General features: G+C 52.5%; 1 protein-coding gene across 3 annotated transcripts; it reads left to right on the forward strand.

Annotated features, from left to right (window-relative positions):
* Positions 1-2899: 2899 nt before the first annotated feature.
* Wdr81 (WD repeat domain 81) lies at positions 2900-16914 on the forward strand. Of its 3 annotated transcripts, none has more exons than XM_028759187.1 (10): positions 2900-6840; positions 7750-7857; positions 8121-8311; positions 8445-8635; positions 9492-9657; positions 9737-9902; positions 11610-12296; positions 13024-13169; positions 13416-13595; positions 15764-16914. In XM_028759187.1, exons 1-10 carry the CDS (start codon positions 3192-3194, stop codon positions 16082-16084), a joined length of 5805 nt encoding a protein of 1934 aa, XP_028615020.1. In that variant the 5' UTR covers positions 2900-3191; the 3' UTR covers positions 16085-16914. The 3 variants fall into 3 exon arrangements, with proteins under 3 accessions (XP_028615020.1, XP_028615021.1, XP_028615022.1); XM_028759189.1 differs by lacking the exon at positions 2900-6840 and adding an exon at positions 7481-7572 and having other exon boundaries at positions 15764-16909; XM_028759188.1 differs by lacking the exons at positions 13416-13595; positions 15764-16914 and having other exon boundaries at positions 11610-12310; positions 13024-13163.
* Positions 16915-17202: the final 288 nt, after the last annotated feature.

Below are 17202 nucleotides of genomic sequence, written 5' to 3' on the forward strand. Positions count from 1 at the left end.
TTAATCCCAGCACTTGGGAAGCAGAAACAGGCAAATTTCTGAGTTCAAGGCCAGCCTGGTCTACAGAGTGAGTTCCAGGACAGCCAGGACTATTCAGAGAAACCCTGTCTCGAAAAACAAAAAAACAAAAAAGAAAGAAAGAAAGAAAGAAAGAAGGAAAGAAAGAAGGAAAGAAAGAAGGAAAGAAAGAAGGAAAGAAAGAAGGAAAGAAAGGAGGAGGAAAAAAAGGGGGCTGGAGAGATGGCTCAGTGGTTAAGAGCACTGACTGCTCTTCCAGAGGTCCTGAGTTTAATTCCCAGCAACCACATGGTGGCTCACCACCATCTATAATGGGATCCAATGTCCTCATCTGGTGTGTCTGAAGACAGCTACAGTGTACTCATATAAATAAAATAAATAAATAATTCTTTTAAAAAATTGGCCTGGTTTTGAATTTGAATCCCATCTCTGGTCGTCGTCGTCTTCTTCTCCTTCTCCTTCTCCTTCTCCTTCTCCTCCTCCTCCTCCTCCTCCTCCTCCTTCTCCTCCTCCTCCTTCTCCTTCTACTCCTCTTCTTCCTCCTCCTCCTTCCTCTTCCTCCTCTTCTTCCTTCACTCCTTCCTTCCTTCTTCCTCCTTTTCTTATTCCTCCTCCTTTTTCTTCTTCTTCTTCTTCTTCTTCTTCTTCTTTTTTTTTTTTTTTTTGGTTTTTCAAGGCAGGGTTTCTCTGTATAGTCCTGGCTGTCCTGGAACTCACTCTGTAGACCAGGCTGGCCTCGAACTCAGAAATTCACCTGCCTCTGCCTCCCAAGTGCTAGGATTAAAGGCGTGCACCACCAACGCCCAGCCCTCCTCCTTTTTCTTCTTTGATTTTCTGAGATAGGTTTCTCTGTGTAGCTTTGGCTATCCTGGAACTAGGTCTGTACACCAAGCTGGCGTTGAAGCCCAAGAGATCTGTCTGCCTTTGCCTCCAGAGTGTTGAGCTAAAGGCATGCTTCACTGTTGCCTGGCATTCAAGTTTCTTATGAGATCTTTAACAAGTTTACCAAAGGTATTTGGTAAGCTTCATCATTCTAAAGTAGGTGTGAAAATAGCTCCTAACTTTGTTTTGCTTTGATGTTTTGTGACATGGTATAATGTAGTCTTGGCTGTCCTAGAATTCAACGTGTAAGTCAGGCTGGCCTTGAACTTGCTTCTGCCTCCTGCTGGGGTCACAGGTTTGAGCCACCATAGCAATAGGTTTAATACAGGTTTAGCAATAGCTTTGTAAAGCCAACAGTATCAAGCTGAATATGATGGCACATACTTGCAATATTAACCTCAAAAGATTCCCTGAACTTGAGTTGGTGAAATGGTCCATCAGGTACTTGCTGCTCAAGTCTGAGTTTGATTCCCTGGTCCCATGGTATAAGGAAAGAATCAACTTTCCAAAGTTGTCCTCTGAGTGCCATGTGCCAATGCACACTTGCAGCCACCCACCCATACAATGTACTCTCACACAGTGAGAACAGCATGCAAGCAAACAGACGAACCAGAGAGAGGGAGATTGAGACACAAAGAGAATGAAATGGAACAAGATTTGTAAAGCTCTTGGCAGGTGGCTGGCTTCTGGTAAACACTCCATAAATGGGGAAGTCGCCACATGTAAGGTCACGTGATCAAGTACATCTTGGGCTCCAGTAGTCTTTGAAAAAGAAACAGATGGAATCTATCATATTTAAACCATTGTTGTCTTATCTTTGGACAGTCTTTCTTCTTTCCTTCCTTCTTCTCTTCCCCTTTCTCTTTTGAGTTAGGCTTGTGTAGCCCTGGATGGCATTACCTTAGCTACACTGGCTTTGCAGTTGCAATGATTCTCTACTGATCTCTCTTATTCATTTTGAGATAAGGTCTCACTATGTCATAGCCTTTGCTGGTCTGGAACTAACAGAGATCTGCCTGATTCTGCCTTGCAAATGTTGGGAATAAAGTTGTGTATCACCACACCTGGATTTTAAGTTTTAAAACTGATTTATTTTTATATATGCATATGTGTATGGGCGTGTGGGTGCTTGTGGGAAACCAGGTGTCAGATCCGCTAGAGCGGACGTGTTCTTAACCACTGAGCCATATCTTTTTCCTCTTCCCTAACCCTGCTTTTAAAGGCCTGAACCTCAGCACCAAACTCTTAGGTAGAAGACTCAACACACACACACTCACACAAACGTGCACACACGAACGGGCTTGAGCACACAAAGTGGTTTTATTGTTGGTCTGGCCTGTATATGAGCTGGAACCAAAACCCTTGTCGGGAGAGCCGCAGTTTGAGCACAGGCTCTCTGGTTTCTGTTCTCTGTCCTGTACCACCCCTTGCCTAGAGCCATAGTAGCATCTGCAAGGCTGTGACCACGCTAGCTGGTGTTCTGCCATCTACATTTTCAACAGGAAGTCTCAGGAGACATTTCCCTTTAAGAACTCCAGGCTTCTGTGCCTGGGCCACTTCTCTACTTTCCAGAACAGTATGTGCCAAGTGGCAAGTTATTAACCAAGTGCTTTGGAAAGTTAAACTCCTTGGTTTGCGGAGTAGCATGGGAGCATTGAGAGGGTGCATGTCTAAAGGCCTGGTTCTGCTGCTGACAAAGCTGACACTTGGCTAAAGGGCTGGCATTTCTGAGATGAGCCTCACTAAATCCGCATCTCAGAGCCTGCAGGAGAAATCAGAGACGGAAGAGAGGTCCAGTGGCTTCTTCAGGATGGTCTTCCTCTGCACCTAAGGGCGTCTGGTTTGCCCAGGTGGCCCCAGAATCAAACGAGCCCGGACGAAACCCCCTATGGGCGGCAGGAGAGAGGGCGCCTTGGCTCATCAGCAGGGGTGGGGACAGGAGCAAGAGGCGGGATCTCGCCCGGCCCTTTAGAGACACGTGCGGTTGTTTCCTTGTCTGGGAGATCACATGACCCGCATCAGCTGACCCGTCACGGTGGGGCTCAGCGCTGGCGCTTCGCGCTCCCCGCCCTGCTGCGCCCCGGAGCGCAGGACTCTGCGGAGGGGTAAGAACACCTCCAGGCCTATTCTCCTTTGTCGCTTTCCCTCAGTTACCTGCACCCCATCCCCCACTCTTCGCCCAACCTAGTCTTCCCGGCCTGGCACCCCGGAAGCCACTGCGAAGAGGGCCGTGGCCAGGCTCAGCCTTGCGCTGTCCCCCCCCCCCCCGACCCCCAGGCGGCCAGGACCAAATGGCCCAGGGGAGCAGAAGGCGGAAAGTGGTTCTTACAGCAGGAGCTGAGGGCTGGTCCCCTTCCTCAGGACCTGACATGGAGGAGCTGCTCCGGAGCGTGGAGAGAGATCTGAACATCGATGCCCGGCAGCTGGCCCTGGCGCCGGGGGGGACCCACGTGGTGGCCCTAGTGCCCACGCGTTGGCTAGCCAGTCTCCGCGAGCGCCGGCTGGGACCCTGTCCCCGAGCCGAGGGCCTGGGTGAAGCGGAAGTCAGGACTTTACTGCAACGTTCGGTACAGAGGTTGCCCCCGGGCTGGACTCGAGTAGAGGTGCACGGGCTGCGGAAACGGAGACTGTCCTACCCGCTGGGCAGAGTCTTGCCCTTTGAGGAGGGGTCCGGTAGCCCTGAGACTCTCACTCGTTTCATGCAGGAGGTGGCTGCCCAGAATTACCGGAACTTGTGGCGCCATGCATACCACACTTATGGGCAGCCCTACAGCCACAGCACTGCCCCCTCAGCTATACCTGCCCTAGACTCTATAAGACAAGCCCTACAGAGGGTCTATGGATGCACCTTCCTGCCAGTGGGTGAATCCATCCAGTGTCTATCAAATGTCAGGGATGGGCCCTGCCCCTCTCGGGGCAACCCTGCCTGCCCCAGCCTTTTGCGAGCTGAGGCCCTGCTGGAGTCACCCGAGATGCTCTATGTAGTACACCCTTTTGTGCAGTTCTCCCTGCATGATGTAGTTACCTTCAGCCCTGCCAAGCTGACCAACAGCCAAGCCAAGGTGCTCTTCATTCTGTTCCGTGTCCTGAGGGCCATGGATGCCTGTCACCGCCAGGGGCTGGCCTGTGGGGCACTGTCTTTGCACCACATTGCTGTAGATGAGAAGCTGTGTAGTGAGCTCCGGCTGGACCTGAGTGCTTATGAGATGCTTTCTGAGGATGAGAACCGGGAGGTCTCTGAAGAGAAAAATGGGACAGATGTTAAGTCTGAAAAAGAGGGAGAAGGGAGACCTGGGTGTCCCACCTGCCAGAAAGAACTTCCGGGCCTTGTGCTAGACTGGGTCCATGGCCGCATCAGCAACTTCCACTACCTTATGCAGCTGAATCGGTTGGCCGGTCGACGGCAGGGGGATCCCAACTATCACCCAGTGCTGCCTTGGGTGGTGGACTTTACCACACCTTATGGGCGCTTCCGAGACCTTCGTAAATCCAAGTTCCGACTCAACAAGGGAGATAAGCAGTTGGACTTCACCTATGAGATGACACGGCAGGCATTTGTAGCAGGTGGTGCCGGAAGTGGGGAGCCACCTCATGTTCCTCACCACATCTCTGACGTGCTCTCTGATATCACATACTATGTATACAAGGCCCGTCGCACACCGCGCTCCGTGCTCTGTGGACATGTCCGAGCACAGTGGGAGCCCCATGAGTATCCTGCCACCATGGAGCGGATGCAGACCTGGACACCGGATGAGTGCATACCCGAATTCTACACGGACCCCTCTATCTTTTGCTCTATCCACCCTGACATGCCTGACCTGGATGTGCCGGCCTGGTGCAGTTCTAACCAGGAATTTGTGGCTGCCCACAGAGCACTGCTGGAGAGCTGGGAGGTATCCCAGGACCTGCATCATTGGATCGACCTTACTTTTGGCTACAAACTCCAGGGCAAAGAAGCTGTGAAGGAGAAGAATGTGTGTCTGCACCTGGTGGATGCTCACACCCATCTGACCAGCTATGGTGTAGTACAGCTGTTTGATCAGCCACACCCCCAACGCCTGGCTGGGGCTCCTGCCCTGGCCCCTGAACCTCCACTCATCCCCCGGCTCTTGGTTCAGCCTATTCAGGAGGCCACAGGCCAGGAGGACATTTCAGGACAACTTATAAATGGTGCGGGCAGGCTTGTTGTAGAGGCCACACCATGTGAGACTGGCTGGACTAGAGATAGGCCCATGACAGGGGAAGATGATTTAGAACAGGCTACGGAAGCTCTGGATTCCATCTCCCTCCCTGGGAAAGCAGGTGACCAGCCAGGCTCTTCCTCCAGTCAAGCCTCACCTGGCCTGTTGTCTTTTTCTGCACCCTTGGGGTCTCGACCAGGCCGCAGGAGCAAAGCTGCTGGGTTGGACCCTGGGGAGGGTGAAGAGGGCAAGATTGTTCTTCCAGAGGGCTTCAGTCCCATACAGGCCTTGGAAGAGCTGGAGAAAGTGGGTAACTTCCTGGCCAGAGGCCTAGGGAGCCGGTTGGAGGACCCGGAAAAGCCTCGAGCCCAGCCACCTGTGCACCTACAGAGCCTCTTCCATCGAGACATGCAGGCACTGGGTGTCCTGTTGGCTGAGATGGTGTTTGCCACCAGGGTCCGGATACTGCAGCCTGATTCACCTTTGTGGGTACGCTTTGAGGCTGTTAGGGGTCTCTGCACACGCCACTCCAAGGACATCCCTGTGTCCCTGCAGCCTGTGCTGGACACACTCCTACAGCTCAGTGGACCCAAAAGTCCCATAGTGGTGAAGAAGGGCAGGCTAGACCCACTGTTTGAGTACAGGCCTGTTTCCCAAGGATTGCCCCCACCCAGCCCAGCCCAGCTCCTCAGCCCCTTCAGCTCCGTGGTCCCCTTCCCTCCATACTTCCCAGCACTGCACAAGTTCATTCTTTTGTATCAGGCCCGGCGTGTGGAGGATGAGATCCAAGGACGGGAACTGGTGTTTGCTCTGTGGCAGCAGCTGGGTGCAGTGTTAAATGACATCACTCCCGAGGGCTTGGAGATCCTCCTGCCTTTCGTGCTGTCGCTCATGTCTGAGGAGCACACGGCTGTGTACACAGCCTGGTACCTATTTGAACCTGTTGCCAAGGCCCTGGGCCCCAAAAATGCCAATAAGTACCTCCTGAAACCTCTCATCGGTGCCTATGAGAGCCCCTGCCGCCTGCACGGCCGCTTCTACCTGTATACTGACTGTTTTGTGGCCCAGTTGGTGGTGCGGTTGGGCTTGCAGGCCTTCCTCATCCACCTGCTGCCCCATGTCCTACAGGTACTGGCTGGGTTGGAGGCCTCCCAGGAGGAAGGTAAAGGCCTGGTTGGGACCACTGAGGATGAGGAAAATGAGCTCCCGGTGTCTGGGCCTGGCTCCTGTGCCTTTGGGGAGGAGATTCAGATGGATGGGCAGCCAGCTGCTTCCTCAGGACTGGGGCTGCCAGACTATAGGTCAGGCGTCAGCTTCCATGACCAGGCCGACCTGCCAGACACAGAGGACTTCCAAGCTGGACTCTATGTGGCTGAATCTCCACAGCCCCAGGAGGCGGAGGCCGTGAGCCTGGGCCAGCTGAGTGACAAGAGCAGCACCAGTGAAGCCTCACAGGGCGAGGAGAGGGGTGGGGACGATGGGGGTGCCCCTGCGGACAAGAACAGTGTGAAGTCAGGGGACAGCAGCCAGGATTTGAAGCAAAGTGAAGGCTCTGAGGAAGAGGATGAGGAGGAAGAAGGCTGTGTGGTGTTGGAGGATGAGGAGCAGGATGAAACCACAGGAACGTCTGAGCTCACTCTGTCTGACACAATACTGTCCATAGAGACAGTTGTGGCTCCTGGTGATGGGCAAGACAGAGAAGAGGAAGAGGAGCCCCTGACAGAGCAGACAGAAGGCAAAGAACAAAAGATCCTCCTTGGTGAGCCCTAGGGCTGAGGGGACATGGGTCAGCTGCTTTTCCTTCAGTGTTTCACTTGCTGGGCATGGGTCCGTCCGGATCCCCTGTAGCCCACACCGAGCTCACAGGCACGGTCAATGATCTGATGTGATGTGTGTGAGTGGAGCATGGGGCTTAGATTTAGCTTTTGGGAGTCAGAGAAAGTGCCTTTCAAAGGGGCACGTTGGGCTAGGGGTGGAGTTTGGTTGTAGAGCATTTGTCTAGTGTATGTGAGGCCCTGAGTGTCTTATCTCTAGCCCCCAGAAAAACAAGAATTAAGAAATAAAAGCAAGCGGTGGTTGAGGTGTAAATGGAGCCAGAACTGGCAGTAGCACTCAGGTGTGGAGTGGGAAGAGTATTCCACAGAGGGAACAGCATTTGTGTACCTTGAAGGCTCTCAAGGTTCCATCAGAGAGGCAGGGAAAGGCTAAAATGTTTTTTTTTCTTTTTCTTTTTTTTTTTTTTTTTTTTTGGTTTTTCGAGACAGGGTCTCTCTGTGTAGTCCTGGCTGTCCTGGAACTCACTTTGTAGACCAGGCTGGCCTCGAACTCAGAAATCCGCCTGCCTCTGCCTCCCAAGTGCTGGGATTAAAGGCGTGCGCCACCACAGCCCGGCTTAAAATGATTTTCTTAAGAGAGGCCAGAGGGCAGTAGCCAGAGACAAGCCTGCATTCAAGAACTTGGGAACACTGCTGGAAGGATGACCTCCCTGCAGGTCTTGTTTCCATGGGTCGTTGGCGGGGACTTCAGCCATGCCTAAGTGAATGGGCCCAGGATGGTCAGGCTCGGTAGCAGAGCCACAGCCAGAGTTGGCCGGGTGGGGTGGGGTGTAGCGGGTGGGGTCAAAATGGTGAGTTATCTGATGAGCTCAGGACCTTTTCCTGCCCTGTAGATACAGCCTGCAAGATGGTCCGCTGGCTGTCTGCCAAACTTGGCCCCACAGTAGCCTCTCGCCATGTGGCCCGGAACTTGCTGCGCCTGCTGACATCTTGTTATGTTGGTAAGGTTTGTGGTTAGTGCTGGACACCAGGTTCCCCACCCAGGCTTCTGCCCATCCTTAGCCCCCTCTAGGGGAGTCCTTTGCTAACTTCCATCTCTTCCTGGGCGGGTCCTGGGTCTCACCCAGTAAGCTTCTTTTCTTGGTTGTTAAGAGTGGGGAAGAGCCCAGTATAGAGTGAATAGAAGCTGCCCCACAATCTCAGAAGGCCGACATCCCTCCTGCCTTCCACTAGCTTCTCAAGGCTGCTGGCCCTTCCTTGGCAGGGCCCACTCGGCAGCAGTTCACAGTCAGCAGTGATGACAGCCCCCCGCTGAGCGCCGGCAACATCTACCAGAAGAGGCCAGTCCTAGGTGACGTCGTGTCAGGGCCTGTGCTCAGCTGTCTCCTCCACATCGCCCACCTATATGGAGAGCCCGTTCTCACCTACCAGTACCTGCCCTACATCAGCTACCTGGTCAGTCACTGCTTCATCGGGCCCTGGATCGGGGGGGGTGGGGGCAAGGATCCAAGGACTGGCCCCAGATCTCTGGGGTTCCAGGAGGTCTCTGGGGTGGCCTGGCCCTCTCTCATCTATTCTATGGTCCTAGGTAGCCCCAGGGAGCAACTCAAGCCCCAGCCGACTGAACAGCCGCAAGGAGGCCGGGCTGCTGGCTGCAGTGACTCTGACTCAGAAAATCATTGTATACCTCTCTGACACTACCCTCATGGATATTCTGCCCCGCATCAGCCACGAGGTCTTGCTGCCTGTGCTCAGCTTCCTCACCTCCTTTGTTACAGGGTAGGTCTCTGCTCCTTGGGAGAGCCACCTGGCTGAGGGGCTCCCAGGAGGGGCTAGGAAGCTCCGGGGAAAGGAGCTAATACTCTCCTGAGTCATGGTTCTGATGTTAGGTGTAGTGGCACAGGCCTTTAATTCCAGCACCCAGGGGAGGGCAAGTTTCTATGAGTCTGAGGCTAGCCTGGTCTACAGAGAGAGCTCCAGGCTAGCTAAGGCTCTATAGTGAGACTATATCTTTAAGAACGAACGAACGAACGAACGAAAGAAAGAAAGAAAAGAAAGAAAGAGGGAGGAGGGAGGGAGGGGAGAAGGAAGGAAGGAAGGAAGGAAGGAAGGAAGGAAGGAAGGAAGGAGTCCTGGCTCTGGACTGTGGGCGTGGCTTGGTGATAGGACACTTTCCCAGCATGCAGGGAGGTGCTGTATTTGAGCTCCAGCACCTCAGAAAAACAAAAATGGAGGCTGGAAAAAGTAACTCAGGGCATAACAGCACTGGTTGCTCTTTCAGAGGATCCAGGTTAGATTCCCAGCAGCCATGTGGTAGCTCACAACCGTCTGTCACTGCAGTTCTATGGGACCTGCCACCGTCTTTTGGTCTCTGTGGGCACTGCAAATGTGTGCACTGCAAACGTGTGCACAGACACATGCTGGCAAAACACCCATACACATAAAATTAAACAAACAAGGAAAGTCCATGTTCTATCCTACCTGTAACTCTGATTAAGCCACACTGTTCCCCTGTGCCTCAGTTTCCTCTCCTGGTCTGGACTACTCAGCCTTACAGCTCCTGTTATTTGAAGTTCCTGGTAAATTGGTCAGGTCTTTCAGGGAAGGGCTTGGAACTAATGCACTTTGTTTCTAGGTTCCCAAGTGGGGCCCAGGCCCGGACTGTCCTGTGTGTGAAGACCATCAGTCTCATCGCCCTCATCTGCTTGCGCATCGGACAGGAGATGGTCCAGCAGCACCTGAGTGAGCCAGTGGCCACCTTCTTTCAAGTCTTCTCTCATCTGCATGAGCTTAGGCAGCAGGTAGGCAGGTTCTGGGCTGGTCAGGACAGGCCAGGGCAGCGCAGTGGACCCACTGAATCTGTGGGCTTCCTACCTGCAGGATCTGAAGCTGGATCCCAAGGTCTGTACTGAGGGCCAACTGCCAGAGGCGACCTTCTCAGATGGTCTGCGACACCCAGTGGACCCCACCCTGCTGGAAGAGCTGCAGAAGGTGTTCACCCTGGAAATGGCGTACACAATCTACGTGCCTTTCTCCTGCCTGTTGGGTATTGCCCATCACGTTCCTTTGCACAAAGTTGGTGACTACATCTCTTCCCTGGGGTGGGCCCCAATGCTTTCCAGAGTCAGCAGTGGATTTTTTTTTTTTTTTTTAAACATAGTCTCTCATTTAGCCCAGGCTGACCTTTAACTCCAGCTCCTTCCAGCTCCCACCCATCTCCTGTTGGCGTTGTAGGCCACTAGGGCTTCTTCATGTTCTTTTGTTAAAAGTGACTCTGCGTGTGTGTGTGTGTGTGTGTGTGTGTGTTTGTGTGTGTGTGTGTGCAATATCTGTGTGAGTGTAGGTGCGTGTGTGCTGTGGCATGCGTGTGGAGGTGAAAGAATAGCTATTAGGAGTCAGTTCTGTCCCACCACTGTTGGTTCTGTGGACTGAACTCAGGTGGTGAGTCTTGGCAGCAGATCCCTTACCTGATGAGTTATCTCTCTAGATCCTGTTTTTGTTTCTGTGGGGTTTGTTTGTTTGTTTTCTTAGACAGGGTCTCTCTCTGGCCATCCTGGAACTCACTGTGTGGAATGAGGCTGGCTTTGAACCCACAGAGATTCACTTGCCTCTGCCTCCCAGTGCCAGGATTAAAGGCGTGTGCCACCACTGCCTGGCTTTGTTTTTGTTTATTTTAAAGATGAAATCTTACTGTGTAGCCCTGGCCACCCTCATACATAACATCCTCCTGCCTCTGCATCTGCCTCCTCTGTGCTGGGATTACAGGAGTGCACTACCACATCCAGCTATCGGTTGATTTAAACAGAGGAATTTTAGGATCAGAGCAAACAGATTTGGCCCTAGAGCCCAATTTCCATGGGTCAGGGGTGTAAATTGGCCCCTCCCATATCAATTGTTAATTAAGACAATTCCTTGCCGGGCGGTGGTGGCGCACATCTTTAATCCCAGCACTTGGGAGGCAGAGGCAGGCGGATTTCTGAGTTCGAGGCCAGCCTGGTCTACAAAGTGAGTTCCAGGACAGCCAGGACTATACAGAGAAACCCTGTCTCAAAACCTCCCCCCACCCCAAAAAAAAGAAAATTCCTCCATAGGCCAATCTGGTGGAGGAATTTTCTCAATTGAGAGTTTCTTTTCTCAAATGACTGTAGCTGGTGCCAAACTGACAAAAACAAAACAAAAGAAAACCCCAAACCAACAATAACAACAAACAAACAAAACAACTAACCAGGACAATGACTTATAAAGAGAAGCTGAACACTGTGCTGCAGCAAAGACTCAGGAGCTGGCCATTCGGGTCTGGGGAACGGAACAGAGGGGAATATGATGGTCTCCAGAAGCTACCTGCAAAGGAATGAATGGCCTGCTGGGTTTTGTGGCTTCCGTTACGGGATGGGCACTGTACTGGGCTTCTCTCTGAACAGGATGGGCAGCCCTGTGGTTGGGTGTGTTATGCTCTTACAGAATTCTAAGCTCCAAGAGGCAGGATGCATCTGTCTTATTCTTCATTGTGTATCTGTTGCCAGACTGGTGCCTGGCATATATGTGTGTCTCTAAAGAGACAGCACTCATGTCTATGTATTGATAATGGAAGCTGTTTTGGGGGGAGGAAACAGGCTTACAGACGAGGATTTAATTACCCAGAGTAGCCCAGTCAGTACCTTGCTTTGGCTTCTGTGGTTTCTAAGCCCTGGGTAGATGGTAGCAGCTACGGGCCATCTTCCCCAGTCTTAGAACTTTTCCTACTCCCCTGTAGGTGACATCATCCAGAAAATCATACCCAACCACGAGTTAGTCGGGGAGCTGGCAGGACTATATCTGGAAAGCATGAGCCCAAGCTCTCGAAACCCAGCCAGCATGGAACCTGCCATGGCTAGTGCCGGCTCTGAGTGGGATCCCCAGAGTGGGAGCTGTCTCCAGGATGATGGCCACTCAGGGACCTTTGGGAGTGTCCTGGTTGGAAATCGCATCCAGATCCCTGATTCTCAGCCCCAGAATCGAGGGCCGCCGGGCTCCATCTCTGGAGCGGGTAGTGGAGGCCCCAGCAGCAGGAATGAAGACAACGCCCTGAAGCGGGAGCTGCCTAGGAGTGCGCATGGGCTGAGCGGGAACTGGCTGGCATACTGGCAGTACGAGATCGGCGTGAGCCAGCAGGATGCTCACTTCCATTTCCACCAGATCCGCCTGCAGAGCTTTCCGGGACACACCGGGGCTGTCAAATGTGTGGCTGCCCTGAGCAGTGAAGACTTCTTTCTGAGCGGCAGCAAGGACCGTACTGTGCGCCTCTGGCCTCTGTACAACTATGGGGACGGGACCAGTGAGACAGCTTCCCGCCTCATCTATGCCCAGCACCGCAAAAGCGTCTTCTACGTGGGCCAGCTTGAGGCCCCGCAGTATGTGGTGAGCTGTGATGGGGCGGTGCACGTCTGGGACCCCTTCACAGGTGAGCGGGCCCAGGTGAGGCCTGTTCTGCAGCTGCTTTTCTGTGCTTTAGCCAGGCCTCTGGGAACGAACGGGACCTAGTGGGAAACATATAATGGCATATTTTGATCGGGAAGATTCAGTGAGACAGGCCAGAAGAACAATTAGGACTTAGAATTTGTAAGACCCGAGTTTGAGTCCGCTCCCCCAACTTACCAGCAAGCGGCTCAGCTGTTGCAGGCATCTGCTTTCCACCTGTAAGAATCAAAAGTTTAGCGGGGTGCAGGCCTTTAATCCCAGCACTTGGGAGGCAGAGGCAGGTGGATTTCTGAGGCCAGCCTGGTCTACACAGTGAGTTCCAGGACAGCCAGGGCTACACAGAGAAACCCTGTCTCGAAAAACAAACAACAACAACAAAAAAGAATCAAAAGTTTAGAAAATTCCGAGAGTGTGGCTTTGGCTTCTTGTACAGCGTCACCTGTCATCACTGTAAAGAGAAACGTTGATGGAGGGGTGTCAGGGCAGACAGAGGTGGCAGCTGGTTAGAGCATGCTATATGAAGAGAACAGACTGCTTTGGGGCCCTTGGCTTCACTGTGGAAACAGCAGGATGAGAAATCCCTGAAATTGTTTGTGTTTTCTGAGGGTCACTGGGGAATGGGATGCAGGTGTGGGGTGAGTTGGGGCTCGAAGTTAGTCAGGGCTCTTTGATAGCCACTAGGTCCCCAAATACACTGTGTGCTTTTTCAGGGAAGACCCTTCGCACAGTGGATCCTTCAGACAGCCGGGTGCCCCTGACCGCTGTAGCTGTCATGCCTGCCCCCCATACCAGCATCACCATGGCCAGCTCTGACTCCACCCTGCGCTTTGTGGACTGCAGGAAGCCTGGCTTACAGGTCAGGAGGCATGCAGTTCCTGTGCTGCTGGGGGTCTCTGGGCACCTGTCAGGAGAGACATTCAGAGGGGACTCCATCAGACACTGCAGTAGCAGCCCTGTGGGTGGGGCTTTGGCATAGATGGGGATTTTCCCTTCCCTGGATGGAGTGGGAGGGTCAAGCCTGCTGGCTTTGTGGGCTTGAATTGGGTGGGCTGCAGTAGGGTGGGTGGGTGGGCACTTGAACACAATCTCCTTCCTCCTACAGCATGAGTTCCGACTGGGTGGAGGGCTGAACCCTGGGCTTGTTCGCTCCTTGGCCGTCAGCCCCAGTGGCCGGAGTGTTGTGGCTGGCTTCTCCTCCGGCTTCATGGTGCTCCTGGACACCCGCACAGGCCTGGTTCTACGAGGCTGGCCAGCTCATGAAGGAGACATTCTACAAATCAAGGTAACTGCCCGAGGTCCTATCCTTTAGTTTCTCCTTAGGGCCTGGCTTGAGAGAGGCAGATTTATTCTGATGTCCCTTATACCTACTCAGGGACATTTGATGGTTGGGAAAATGGCCCTCGTAGGCCAGCTCAGGAACCAGCTACATAGGAGGCAGGCTAGGGGCAGGAATCAGGGCTAGAACTGACCCTGATGCTCCACAGAGATGTTCTAATGAGTAACCCTTGTCCATATTTGTCTTGCTTGGAGGATCAGGGGTCGCGCCCTGTCCGTGACCCAGTTCAGGTTAAATAAAGCTCAACCTGGAGGCTGTTTACTGCCTGGAGACCACTGAGCAGAGTCCATGCCCCCTGCTGGGCTGTCCTGATGGGGTCAGGAACAGGCCCAGGCCTGGGCATCATGTTCCTGCCTCCAGTACTCAATCACAGACCTCAGGGCATGCTCCGCAGTTCTGCAGGAGAGAAATAGGACTGCTTGTGGGAGGATTTCTCTCTGCAGCTGGAGATGCTCCCTCCTCCCCAGCCCAGATGGAGACGAAGGACATGCATCCTTGCTACTAGAGAAGGCAGGTTCCCCCCAGCTCTGTTCAGGACCCCAGGGGACCCTGGGTCGCAGTGTCTCTAAAGTCCAACATTCTAAGAAAGTGTCAGGATGGCTCTGGGGTCATCCTGGGTGTCCTCTCGGAGCCTTCTCTGAGCCCCAGTTCTTTCCACAGGTGAAGTGAGGACAGTGCCAGGTGCTCTTTCAGAGGAGTTGAGTTTGGTTCTAAGCACTGTCTAACTCTGGCTCCAGGGGAGTCAACACCTTTTATGGCCTGTGTGGATACCTATCCTAATGTGGCCTACATGCACACACAAACACGAATAAAAATAAATGTTAAAATGTTAGAACAGTGGCAACTTGTACCTCATGTTAGTAAGATTGGATGTGGCAATGCCTCACCGAATCTGTGGAACTTTTTTTCCCTTAAAATTTTAAAAGATTGGTGCAGGGGTGGTGGTACACGCCCCTAATCGCAACACTCAGGAAGCAGAGGCAGGTGGATCTCTGTGGGTTTGAGACAACAGAGCGAGTTTTAGGACAGCTAGGGTTACACAGAGAAACCCTGTCTTGAAAATCAAAAACAAAAACTGTTTAAAAGGTTTATTTATTTAGTTATTTATTTATTTGAGCTAGGATCTCTCTATTAGCCTAGCTGTCCTGGAACTCATTGTATAGACCAGACTGGCCTCAAACTCACGTAGTTCCTCCTGCTTCTGCCTCCTAGGTACTGGGATTAAATAGTGGACCATGCCCCACTGTTTTCTTTATAGACTCGGTGCTTGGCCTGCTTGCATGCACATGCACTACCTTCGTGCGGTGCTAATGGGTCAGAAGTGAGCCTCAGCTCCTCCTGGAACCGGAGTTATGGATGGTTGGGAGTTACCATGTGGGGGCTGGGTCATTGCCATCTCCAGCTCCCTACATTCCCCCTGCTCCCCCAAACCCAGCTGTCCTGAAGTAGAATCTGTTTGTTTTGTTTTGTTTTGTTTTGTTTTGTTTTGTTTTGTTTTGAGACAGGGTTTCTCTGTGGAGCCCTGGCTGTCCTGGAACTCACTCTGTAGACCAGGCTGGCCTCGAACTCAGAAATCCATCTGCCTCTGCCTTCCAAGTGCTGAGATTAAAGGCGTGTACCACCACTGCCCGGCCGTAGAATCTGTTCTTAAATGAGCGTGATGGTTGCAGGTTTTTTGTTTTCTTTTTCTTTCTTTTTTTTTTTTTCTGATTTGTTTTATTTGTTTTGAGACAAGGTCTTACTCTGAACCCCTAGGAAGCCTGGAGCTTGCTATGTAGACTACGCTGGCTTCAAACTTGTTCTCTGAGTGCTGGACTTATGGGTTTGTGCCATTTTGTCCAGCCTCTGATGGTTGTTAATAACAATATATTTAGTTTTTCTTTTGGACGGCGTCTCACTGTATATTACCCTGACATTGGCTGGCCTGGGAATCACTGTGTAGGCCAGGCTGACCTTGAGTTCACAGTGATCTGCCTCCTGAATCTGGAAATTAAAAGCACTCTGGGATAGTTTTGGAAATGAGGAGCTAGACCTGAGAGGTGTCATTTGGGGATGGTACTCTGGTGAGTACCCAGACCCCCACTGAAACTATCTGTCCCTGTCACTCTCTGCAGGCTGTAGAGGGCAGCATGCTAGTCAGCTCCTCTTCCGACCATTCCTTGACTGTTTGGAAGGAGTTGGAGCAGAAGCCCACGCACCACTACAAGTCAGCGTCTGATCCAATCCACACCTTCGACCTGTATGGCAGCGAGGTGGTCACTGGCACTGTAGCCAACAAGATTGGTGTCTGTTCCCTGCTTGAACCACCCTCTCAGGCCACCACAAAGCTCAGTTCCGAGAACTTCCGAGGTACACTCACTAGTCTGGCTTTGCTGCCCACGAAACGCCACCTCCTGCTGGGCTCGGACAACGGCATCATTCGCCTCCTGGCGTAGGTCCAGGCAAGAGTTGTCTGAGAGCAGAGTGAGATGACACCTCTCAGGTCCAGCTCCTCATCCGTCATCTCTCAGCTGATTCTTCTAGGCAAGCCCCAGGCTCTGGGTCCCCACATAGCCTGCTGCTTGGGATTGCACAGCTCCTGAATCTCCAAAGCCATGAAGTGGCTTCATTCATGAAACTTGGGAGTTGCTGTTCCTAACCAGCAAGAAAGGGGACAAGGAAAAGCACTGTGATCCCCATTGTTCCCCCAGCTCTGCCTTCTGGATTCACATGGGGAGAAGGAAGTTCCAGGAAATGGAAGGAGCTGTTGGCTCAGCCAGCTTCCTCTAGCCATGCTCTCCTTAGCTCTGTCGCCCTTGGGTAGGAAACTGTTCCTATCTAGGGTTCCGATGGTACTGGGTCTCCAGCCTCAGGAGGGCTGGCCATGACCGAGGAGTTTCAGGGCTTGGTCTGGGGTTTTAGTATCCATTCAGCCCAGTCTTCCTAGTGTGGGACCAGATAAAAGGGGAGAAAGGGGAACAGGGACAGGGAAAGGGTTATAGAGGCCCAGCTGGTCCAGGAATGAATTCATGTCTTGCCTTGGTACCCCTAACCACAGCGTTTGTGCCTTCAGCCGGGGAGGCAGCCCTTGGGACCAGCACCCCTAGGGAGAAGAGGCAGCAGGAATCATCTCTGTATCTCTGGTTCCTCCCAGGGGATGGGAAGACCCTGGCATCTTTTGAGTCCCCATTTGGAGAAGTCTGAGATGTGGCCCCTGCTGCCTTCTCACTATTTGCAATCCATGTAAATAAGGTCAATAAATTCTTTGGAAGAGCCATGGAGTTGAGTGAAACTGTGTTGTGTTTTGTTTTGCCTAGGCTGGGCTCAGGCAATTCTGCCTCAGCCTTGCAAGGAGCTGGGGTACTGGTATGTCACCGTGTGCCTGGCTTATGGCTTGTCTTTGCTTTTTTCAGGTGGTCTCATGTATCTCAGGCTGGTCTTGATCTTGGGATGACCATCCTGCCTGAAACAGTACCATGCTTATAGGCATGACCCACCAGGCCTGACTTTTTTTTTTTTTTTTTTTCAGAGACAGGGTTTCTCTGTGTAGTCCTGGCTGTACTGGAACTCACTC

Source organism: Grammomys surdaster, unplaced genomic scaffold, assembly GCF_004785775.1.
Source record: "Grammomys surdaster isolate TR1022 unplaced genomic scaffold, NIH_TR_1.0 126278, whole genome shotgun sequence".
In the NCBI taxonomy this organism is placed as follows: domain Eukaryota; kingdom Metazoa; phylum Chordata; class Mammalia; order Rodentia; family Muridae; genus Grammomys; species Grammomys surdaster.

Coding starts and splice junctions, on each gene's coding strand:
- Wdr81 (XM_028759187.1), top strand. CDS start 3,192: ATGGCCCAGGGGAGCAGAAGGCGGAAAGTGGTTCTTACAGCAGGAGCT. Junction 7,858..8,120: donor GCTGACATCTTGTTATGTTG/GTAAGGTTTGTG, acceptor CTTCCTTGGCAG/GGCCCACTCGGCAGCAGTTC. Junction 9,658..9,736: donor TGCATGAGCTTAGGCAGCAG/GTAGGCAGGTTC, acceptor TCCTACCTGCAG/GATCTGAAGCTGGATCCCAA.